Source organism: Motacilla alba, chromosome 2 (assembly GCF_015832195.1).
Source record: "Motacilla alba alba isolate MOTALB_02 chromosome 2, Motacilla_alba_V1.0_pri, whole genome shotgun sequence".
NCBI lineage: Eukaryota > Metazoa > Chordata > Aves > Passeriformes > Motacillidae > Motacilla > Motacilla alba.
This window is the reverse complement of record NC_052017.1, coordinates 29,215,856-29,226,792: the sequence shown is the minus strand read 5'-3', so window position 1 is coordinate 29,226,792 and position 10,937 is coordinate 29,215,856. Positions and strand designations below refer to the sequence as shown.

General features: G+C 36.6%; 1 protein-coding gene across 1 annotated transcript; it reads left to right on the top strand.

Moving 5' to 3' along the window:
• Positions 1-1,416: 1,416 nt before the first annotated feature.
• Positions 1,417-10,501, top strand: AGR3 (anterior gradient 3, protein disulphide isomerase family member). Its single transcript, XM_038128224.1, has 8 exons — positions 1,417-1,545; positions 3,236-3,365; positions 5,671-5,734; positions 7,006-7,058; positions 7,693-7,769; positions 8,028-8,091; positions 9,076-9,159; positions 9,900-10,501. Exons 2-8 carry the CDS (start codon positions 3,260-3,262, stop codon positions 9,947-9,949), a joined length of 498 nt encoding a protein of 165 aa, XP_037984152.1. The 5' UTR covers positions 1,417-1,545; positions 3,236-3,259; the 3' UTR covers positions 9,950-10,501.
• The last annotated feature ends 436 nt before the right edge of the window (positions 10,502-10,937 follow it).

The window sequence follows — 10,937 nt, the reverse complement described above, 5'->3', positions numbered from 1 at the left end:
CTTAGATATTACTGTGTATACACAGTTAACCCACAGCTGTATCTCCAAAACTAATCTTTAGAGTGGAGGAGAAAAATGGAAAGACTTTCCACCACCATTACCCTGGAGACTAAGCTGGCTGAGTTCAATGAGTGGGAGCACACTGGTTCAATGAGGAGGGCAGAAGCATGTGCTCTACATTGCAGAGATTGAATTGAATATTTGGCTGGTAACTGCTGCTGCACAGGTCAATGGTTTGACTGCCAGGCAGCACAGATTGTGCCTGGGATGGAGCTCTGGCTTCACACTCTGTTCATGTGTGGATGCTGAACAGAAGAAATCAAGGACAGGCAGCTGATCAGATCCACTGTGCAAGCAGGGACTGAATAGGAATACTGAAGGCATCCAGCTTGGTTTTACAAATTATTACAGTCCTTTTCTTTCAGCATTAAACCTTAACAATGTCTTTTTGACCAGGGCTGCCAATCTCTCTAGCAAAATCGACAAAGGCTGAAAATCTGACCTTCAAATATAGAGACAAATTGCTGAACATGATCCTGCTAAAGGGAATTCTCAGGTAGCTCAACACTAATTTCAGTCTATTTGATTGACTGTCTACTTCTTTACACCTTACAATAATAAATCTGTGCCATGAAAAACACAATACCTCAGAACTTAAGAACACAATATCTCAAAAATATTTCCATAATTTTGGAAAAATTCAATATTCTTAAGAACAGTAATCACGCAGTCCATATAAACAAATACAGGGGAGAAGAAGAAGCAAAAGAGGATTGCTTCTGATTCTCCTGCAAAAGCTATTCAAGGAGGAGGAAAAAGGTGATCCGGTTCATTCCTTCTTTATGCAAAGTTGATGAATAAATGACTTTGCTTGTATTCATCAAGTTCAGTAAAATTATATCAAGCATCATGTCCAAAAAACAGATATTTTAAAACTATAACTCCCAGGAGCAATAATCAGGAAGTTTAAACCATAGTTTTTAAATAAATTATTTTTGTTTCCTTCTCAAAAAAAAAGAGAGTTTGTTTTATTTGTTAATTACACTTCTCTACACAAAGTAACCCTTGTGTCTTCCTATTAAGTTCATTCCTATCTTCAAGCACCAGTGAACTCTGCCATTCTCTGGGAACAAAAGCACCTCCAGTTCCAGCTTTCATTGGTGGTTTCTTTTTTCACTGGACATAAGCCAGACTCAAACTGTCCAAGGGGGTGTTAGCAGACACACACAAGCCACTATTTATTTCCAATCCTCATACAAGACACCTGATACAAGCTAAGATGAAGAGAAATGCAAGGATTCAGTGTATAAGCATGGGAACTTGCAAGAGAGCAAGTTCAGGCAAGGCAGAAAAGCAAGGGGGAGGGTGGAAGCACATCATTTGGGTTTTCAGCTCAAAGGTTCCTCTCATTTTTTTCCCAGGTGAATGTGCTGCTGCTGCTACACAGAGACCTGGGCAGCTCAGGTGTTCTGTGCTTAAATCACTGATTTTTAACTAACAAATTCCAGGAAAAGGACCTTCAGTCAGGAGAACTGGTTGCTGCTGGTGAGCAAGTATTTCTCATTCTTAACTCTCCTTTAGTAAAGCAACGAGGTTTTGTTCACAAATGCCTTACAAGCCTAGTTATACAAAAAGACAAGTGATAGATGCATAGAGATTAGCTAGCAAATGTTTGTTCTGGCAGGGAATTGAAGGCAATCTATGTGGTGTTGGCTGTCCTTTTTTTTTATCTGAGCCAATTAAATAATATTGGAATATGCAGCATCAAAAATATGGAAAATTAAATTTAACCTGCCTCCAGTTGCAGTTCCAAAGCCCTCTTAATTTTCAATAGGCTAATCAATTATTAAACTTCCGATGATTTTACCTGTGATTTAAAGAGATTAACACTTTCATTTTTTTATTGATACATCGTAAAAGACTACTTACTACAAAATTACAATTTATTTTTTCCTAGCTTTTGCATATTTTAACGTACAACTTCTTTTCCAGTCACCTGAATAGAATGAATTTCTCTAAGAGATTGCCAGTTATTAGAAATGGAGTTTTAATTTGTTCACAAGACATTTAACTGCTAACAGTGATTCTGTGATGTGAAGAGATTCACTGAAACACTGCTTTTCATGCCTCTTGGTCCTAAAGCGTATGAAGCATTTTCTTTTGCCAGTGCTCAGGGCTGCAGTTCCATGCTAACATCAATTTTAAATGCAAGTCAGAGATTTTCTTTATCAGTACAGGCACAAATGTCTTGGGGGATTTTTTTTTTTTTTGGCAAGGCAGGGGTGGAGGATCATTGCTGTTATTATTAATTTGGTTTGGGGTTTTTTTTATTTAAGTCAAAGTTATTTCTCAGTGGGGCATCCTGGTAGCTCCTAAAGCTCAACCTCTGAAAAGTGAGCTCTCCAGTAAGATGACTGAGTGGTATCCTGACCTACATGGATTACATTTTTTTAACTCAGTTGAAACCATCTGATATCCACCTGAGTATCAGATCTTTAATGCCCAGAAGTGATTGTACTGGAAGAAAGTAAACTTACCAATTAAAAACAATTTGGCTTTGTAATGCTTTTTCTCAACTCTTGCTTTTGTTCTCTGACTTTTATTAAGGTAAGAAGTTACTGAATTTCTTACAATGATCTTGGTCAGGAAGAGAATACTGAACCAGCCAGAAATACAGATGAATTGTTTTATTCAGAAGGATTTGAGCTGAAATTCAGTGTAAAATATGCAATGAAGAATGGGAATTTTTTAAGTGGAGACTTAAAAAATCCAAGATTTCAACATTTTTAATGGATTGGATAATTTAAAGAGTATTAGACTTGGGACAAATTCTTGCCAATCTCCCTACTTAATTAGGAATGATATTATGAGACATCTTTTGACAAAAAGGCTCCAATGTAAAAGGAAATAAAAATCCCATGTGTTACCTTTCACTGAAATTAAAAAACCTGAAGCAATGTCTCGAAATTGTTGTGATCCAGTATTACAACATTGTACTAGTTCATGAGAATCACAAGAGAACAGTACCCTGCAGCCTCATTTTGTCTGCTGAAAGTAGCATTGGACAGCAAAATTAAGCACCTCCAGTTTGCATTTTCCTCACAAAGGCAAGCATTTCTAGAAAAAAAACAGAAGTGTCTCTGAAGTACAGATTGTTAGGATGCCACTAACATATTGATCTACACTGCACCAAGTGACAAATCCGTGTGACTAAAGCTGTTTCTTTGTTTTCCAGTTTCCTTGCATTGGAAGGGAAATAATGCTCCATTCTACACCGGCCTTGTCCCTCCTGCTAATTGCAGTCACTTCCAACCTCGCAATGGCAATTAAAAAAGAAAAACGAGCACCTCAGACACTGTCAAGAGGTATTGTATGTAATATTGTATATTACATGTACACTGAATGTAGTTACTTTCTTACCTCACCATACAGACCAGCAAATATGTTTATTTTGAATGTGCATTTATGGAATGTGTATCTATATACATGCACACACATATATATTTATGAAACATACATAGAATGCACCTATACTTACTGAGGTGTGTTTTCTTTAGTGTTAAGTAATGCCCTAATTAATATATATTCTCATTTCACATCATTTGACTCCATCAGTTTATTAAGCATATGACTGAGGGCCGCATGTAACCTGTATATTTTCTATAACTCATAGTGATCTAACAGAAGCAAATAACCTAAACTGAGTCTCTCAAATCAAGATGTACATGTAGGTCTATCAGTGAAAAAATATTCTGTCATAGGCCATTTGAAATATATGTTCTTATTGTAACCTACCATAACATCAGTTGCTAGGGAACAAATTTTCTACAGACTCATTTTTGTGCACAGAACAGTTTGAAACACTGGTGGGTTTTTCTGCATGACTTTTTTTTTTTTTTTTGCCTTTGATCAGATATCCACTGCAAAGCATGATTGTGTGTAATTCACTTCCCTATGGTGCATAATTTTCAACCTGAATGTTAAATAAAGACCCTGTTTTAATTTATTTGTATCTAATCAATCCTTAGAAACACAAGCAGAAAAATAGCTTAGAAAGCTCTTTTTCCCTTCCCCATCTTTCTTCTTCTTTTGGGACTATTCAACAAAAAGAAAATCTTCATCTCTCTTCCTAACCTCTTCTGCAGGCCATGTAATGCCTGCAGATCCCACAGGATCTGAGTTTTGCCTATCCTGGCAAAGTTGCACACCTCTCAGACGTTCCATCTGAGCCTAATTGCTCAGAGATCATTTGACACAATCATGCACCACATGGACTAGCCTAAGAGTAGTTTCAAAACACTTTTTGCATGCAGTGTCCCTGGGGAAAGGTTATTAATACGGGATGTGTTGCCTAGTTTGCCTAGATCAGGATTTTTTTTTCCCAGTAAGCCTAAATGGACAAAAAAGATAACAAAATCTTTTACATTATGTCAGTTTTGAAAAAACAATAAACAAAAACCCCAAAAACAAACAAACAAAACAAAAAACAGCCAAACAAAATTAAAAAAAATCAAAGTACGAAGCAGTCACAGAAAACAGATGTAACATTTCTAATTCTGGTTTCAGGCCTATTGGGACGCCTTGAGCTCTTTACCTGTAATTTTCACAGACTAAGGGGAAATACTTAAACATGCTGCATAATGTCCCCAAACTGCTGACTCCTGTGTGCAGTTACCTGCATCAGGAGCTGACAGCAGCCAGGGTGGGAAGGCACTGATCAGCAGAGTCCCACCATCAGCCAGACAGACCTGTGCACTGGAAGAAGACATATCTAGAAGCATCACAAGCAATTGTCCTGTGAGAAATCCAACAGCAACTCCGGGCTGGGCAAAGCACTGTCCAGACAGCAGAGAAGAAACAGAGCTTTAACCTGGTCCAGGTCCAGAAATTGTTCTAAAATTCTCATAAGAATTGTAGAACAATTGTCATGAATGGAGCCACACTGCCTAGGATACAGGCATCTACTATGCAAGGGCTGGCATCCTTGGGAGTTGAAAGCATAAAGCCAAGTGGATAATTTGATTTTTGAGATCTGCATATCCCCAGCTATGGATGAGCTGCGGAGCTGATGTTTGTTAGGATTTTGTTTCAGTGGAGATTTTTATTTAACAGCCATTCCTTGATTGAATTCTTTAATTAAATGAAGGGTTTGCAACTTCAGGGATTGAAGTTACTTTGGAGTTAAGTGTATATTCCAAGGCTGTTCCAATGACATTCATATTAAAGCTAATCTTATTTGAGCTGTCATATTTCAATTTTCTCTCATTATATGCCAGCTTCTCTTTAAGTCCCACAGTCTACATGAAATACTGAGCAGACAATATGAAGATAGAAACTACTTGGGTGCTGATTTAGGGACCTCTGAGGATTTAGAAAGATAACCTGAAGTCTGTCAAAGGACTTGAACTGGATATGCAACCAGCTGATATTTTTGGAGGGGTTGGGCTGTTTGGTTGAGGTTTTTTAACCTTTTAGTGTATCTATCAGGAGATGTGAAACCAGCATATCCACAATGTTAGAGAACCTTCAACTAAAAACCTCAAATCTTATTTGCATACAAAAATTATACACAAAAAAAAAAAAAAAAAAAAAAAGAAAAAAGAGAAAAAAAAGGTATTCGTTATGAGTTACTTGCCTGGCCAGTAGCTAGTCCTTTTGTTTTATTTCTAGGGTGGGGAGATGAAATTACATGGGTACAAACTTATGAAGAAGGGCTTTATCAAGCAAAGAAAAGGTAAGAGATTAAAAAGTAGCATGAAGACAAAGTTGTTACTCCGTCTTGCCGGAATACACAATAATGAGACAGAGCAAAGAAACACCATGAGAGCTGATCTGCAGACCACCCAGCTAAATAAAACAGACTCTGTCTACAAACAAAAGGACTTCTAGGACTCCTATGACTCTGAAGTAACATCATGGGCCAATAATGTAATGCTGTCATTTCTCTGCCACAAGGGAGGCGTTGTCATTTAAATTATCAATCATAATTAGATAACATAATTTTTTAAACTACATCTATTGTGTTTTAATATCATGTACTTCTGATTACTTCCTTGAAATCTGTTACATTTACTCTTGCATGGTGATCTACTGCCTTTGATGCCTCCCCCAACACTTTATTTGTTGGAATATGTTCATGATATATTTTCTCACTATCTTGATAGAAATGGGAGTTCCAGGCTCTTTCTTCTCTGAGACTCAGCTGCAAATATATTTGAGAATTCATAACAATACTTATTTAAATATCTTTTATAGCTCATTGTAGATCACAATAGTGTAGCATGAGCTATTGCTTAATTGAAGGAAAATTATTCGTAAAACAAAAGACAATTAACTTCATGTACCCTGTGTGAAAATGGTTAGAAATTAACAACTCATGACATTGAAAGCAGACCCAGAATTAATAACCTACCTGCTAAACAGTAAATATAGTTTAAAAATATGGGAGGAAATGCACAGAATTTGTATATGTTTTGACATACAAAATATAAAATTTTAACATTTTATCAAACTATTTACAGAAGTAATATGCTATATAGCTGTTCAAGAAAGTTTAAAACACAATAAACTTTTAATGGAGAGTATTTGATGATAAACCCAATCTTATAAAATCTATTTTATTCTAATTCATACATATTATTTTTATTTTCTTAACCATGGAGAAATTCACACCTAAGCAACATTAAATACCTATTCAATCTGATTATTTACCACCTGGGAATGAAATTGTGGTGGATCTGTTGTTTCTTTCTTCTAGAATCTCTTACTATAGACAACCTGCTTAGACATAGAAACTCTGTTTCTCTATTTCTTTCTTTTATGAAGTGCTTATGCTCTTTTCCCTTGGTCAGAAATTTCTGTAATATTTTACAGAATGTCTACATGGTTTTACTATGGGTTAACATATGATTAAATGCAATTTGCCTTTTTCAGTCTGCTAGTAAAATCATCCATCTGAATACATGTCAAATGACCTAACTACATCTTTTATTATTATTAATAAAGTAACAAGCCACTGATGGTAATTCATCATTTGGAAGACTGTCAATACTGCCAAGGTAATTTTGATTTTTTGTGTGTTAAAATTTTGTGAATATTTTTATAAGAAACTGAACCAATCTATATATTTTCATTGCACTTACTGAAAATTATTCAGAAAAACAGGTAGATGAAAAGTGAAAAATTTATTACCATTATTTACAAAAACTCCACTATGAAACTACACAATAAAGAACATGAAAAATTCTCACTGCTGCTGTACTGCTATCCCAAATGCAGCACTCAGTTTATTTAAGAGGCACAGATTGGCTACTGACACATTGAACAGATTTAATATTGTTTAGCTGTCCTGAAATGGTAAATAAAGAAGGAGGCAAGGACAGGGCTGCTGAAATTGATCTAACAAGAATTTTCTGAGAATAATGCACTGTTGTCAAGCCAAGACATGGTATCCATTGAGACAACAATCTTCATAAATAACAGAAGAGAGCTTCCATTTTCATAGCCAGAGGTTGTACTGCCACAGGCCAAAAAGCCCCCAAAAGCAGTGATAGAGGCCTTAAGTGTCTCCTCAGGAATGTGAATCAGCAGAGACAGGAACAATGTGGCCCAGTCTCTGGCCAGGGTGGTGGCCAAGCACAGATGGAAAGACAGCGTTTGACATGGATTTCAAAGTGATCCTGTCTTTTCTAGCACTGAAGAAAGCTTTCGCAGAAAATGAAGAAATACAGGAAATGGCCCAAAATAACTTCATTATGCTGAATCTCATGGTATGAAGGGTTTGGGACGATTTGACTGGTATCGTTTCATGGTCTGTGTTTTCTCTTTCTTTGCCTTGTTTTTTCATGTCATTTTAGATAATATAGCTAACATTTTAGTCATTTAAGTAGAGGCAATTGTGCATGTGTATTCACACATGAGTAGTACCTATTTGGTTTTGTCTTCTGGTACAAGATTATTCACAGGTGGTACTATTTCAGCAAAATTTACAGAGACATTTTAACAACTAGCCTTAATTTTTATACCAGCATGAAACCACAGATAAAAACCTGTCACCTGATGGACAATACGTGCCTCGAATCATGTTTGTAGGTATGTGAAATATTTATGTATCATCAAAGTTGTCATATCTGAATTATGTCACTGTTGTCCTGTGGGGACATCAAAGTGATTCATTTTGCCAAAAGAAAATCTCTCTGCCTCTGTTGTATACTTTGACTCTTGCAAACTTCCTCAGATTACAGATATGTCCTGGAGGTTACTAATTTGGGCTTGAGAGCAGGACGTTTAAAAGGAGAGCAGGACGTTTAAAAGTCTGTTAATAGCTGGGCTTTTGCTCTCCATGCTTCTTGCTAGTGCTGTTACAAGACAAAGTTTACTGAAAAAGTCAAATATCTGACTGAATGTAGATGGCTAGAAAGTGGACATTACCACAGAATAAATCAATAGTCATTGGCATCTAAGGATTCATCCCATTTTAAAGCTGCCTTCTGGAATGTACCAAATTAATTATGCCTCAGAGTGCCTGTTCCTTCTCACTCACTGTACAGGGAACCTGGAGTGACTCTGTGATGGCATTCAGAGTTCAGCCCACACTCAGACAAAGAGCAGTGTAATTACAGCAATCAGTAAATTAATAAAAAACTTGGAAGGGCAACTGAGAGAAGAGATGTTCACAACAGCTTATTTCCACTTTGGGAACATTAGGAATCAGAAGATTTTCATTCTGAAGGCTCTAGGTAAATCATGCTATCTATTGCCATAGACCCCCACTATGTGTGCATCTGGTCAGATTAACCTCTTCTGATGTAAACTCAGAACCTGTAAAACAGGATATTTTTCTTTAAGTGTGAACGTGTAACCTAGCACTTAAAAATAGCTGTGTACTATAAAAATGAGCATTAGCTTTTGTTCAGGATTTCTCCAAGTAAAGAGCAGTTGTTCGGAACAGAGCGTAACGGCCTCGTAATTGCTGCACTGATGAAATCCCAAACAGGGCTGCCAAAGTAATGCCACTCCATCACCCTCAGCTGTTGTGGGAATGGAAGGCAGTGTTTAACCCAAATACTTTTTCAGACCCATCTCTCACAGTAAGAGCTGATATCACGGGAAGATACTCCAACCGGCTTTACACCTATGAGCCGAAGGACATGATGTTCCGTAAGTGCCTCTTTGCTGTGTTACTTTGTATTTCACATTGTAAGCAGCCAGATACCCTCCCCATCCTGATCACTTGTGCTTGAGAATCCAATAGGATCTCAAAGTAAAGAATAAATTCCTTGTGAGAGCATTTGCAATAAATTATAATGGTCTAACCTGTTCTAGCAAAACAAACACACACATTGTCCCATTGAATTTATTGGGACTACTCAAGTAAGAAAAATTGAATGATCATGGGTGAGAACCTTCAGGATCAAGACCTGAGCAGTTTTACAGAGAATGGTGAAAGTCACTATGCCCAGAAGTATCTGACTGTACAATGTAAATAGCCAGTGGTGGGAGGGAATCAGTAAAGAAATGCAAGTGGTTGTGTCCGTACCCCTAGCAGCCATATATCAGAAAGGAATGTGATTTTTCAGGTTGAGCCAGTTCTTACTCCATCCCATCTATTTGACACCAATGCACTATCTGATCACAAATACACACATCACATCTGATTACCAGCTTGCTGTTGAGAAATGAGGGAGTTGAAAGGATTCTTGTCAAATACTTTAAGTTAAACATTTTGATTCATGAATTTTTTTACTTTCTGTTTTAGTATCAGTCTCTAAAATAAAATGTGTGACCATAAATCAATTTCATTGTGAATAATTTACTAAGTCAAACTAGGTGGGTTTTATTTTAATTGTACAAATGTACTTCTGATACATTTTCACAGTCCTTATTTCTTTGTCTTTCAGTAATAGAGAACATGAAGAAAGCACTACGCCTCATTCAGACAGAACTGTAACCAGTAACAGTGAAATGACCATAACCTCTGCGAGGTGAAGCTGCACCTCTCTGTCTCTACTTGCAAGCTGAACTTTTACCAAGCAGATTTGGTATATCAGATTTCATAAGAAATGTATATGTACAACTTGGAGAACAAAAATAGGAAGACTAAAGCACCCATTTGGAAAGCATGAAGAGAAATATATAAAACATTTTGAAATTAATTATCTGAATAACTGAAAATTATGGTTTTAAGTGCAGCAAATTCAAGCTGTATTTTAGCAATCCAATTATGACTCTGTTAGGTGAGCTATGACTTCCGAAGAGGAGTTATAAACAATCTTTTTGATGTCTATTTGCAGTTTATTACATGAGTTAATATCTACATCTTGCCTCTCCATTTTAACTTTTATTGCAAGAAACTTATTAATTGTTAGTTTACCCCTGCTTTATTCAGTCATTTTTCATTAAAGGAAAGGAAACTTTGCTGTCAAATCAGACCGAAAAGCTCATGCTATAAATTTTGGAATAGCTAACATAAGGAAAAAAAAAACAAACCAAAACCACAAAAACAAACAAAACCCAACAACCGTGTTCTGGGCTTAGCTTTCCTCTGTATAATCCTTTAAATTTTGTTGTGGTAGCTGCAAATGGAAGAGAGTGAGCATGCAGTCTCAGTGAGGTGATAAGAATCAAAAGGCAGCTACATGTTTTGTTGCAATAAAAATACAGTGAAACAAGAGAGATGGAAGGAGATAGACCCAGAACTCCAACTCTGAGGCTAAGTGATGTTTGTAAATTCTGGCATGAGAAAAATGAGGAGGTTTATCCCAGCTCTTGGCACTTAAATGTCATTTCAGTCATGGGAAGCTCATCCCAGGTCATTCCCTCTTTTTCTGCAGGTTTCCACCCTAAAGTTGGCAGCTTATTGAGGAAATCTGGACATACAAAATCTTGGAAAAATTTTCACAAGATACTGTATGCAAGGGTGGACACCTCTTTTGAGT

What these genes read in the sequence shown, in the direction of transcription:
- AGR3 (XM_038128224.1), top strand. Translation starts at nt 3,260, where the DNA reads ATGCTCCATTCTACACCGGCCTTGTCCCTCCTGCTAATTGCAGTCACT. An exon ending in AGACTGTCAATACTGCCAAG is followed by an intron (nt 7,059 to 7,692) that starts GTAATTTTGATT and finishes TGTCTTTTCTAG; the next exon opens with CACTGAAGAAAGCTTTCGCA. An exon ending in TCATTATGCTGAATCTCATG is followed by an intron (nt 7,770 to 8,027) that starts GTATGAAGGGTT and finishes TTTTTATACCAG; the next exon opens with CATGAAACCACAGATAAAAA.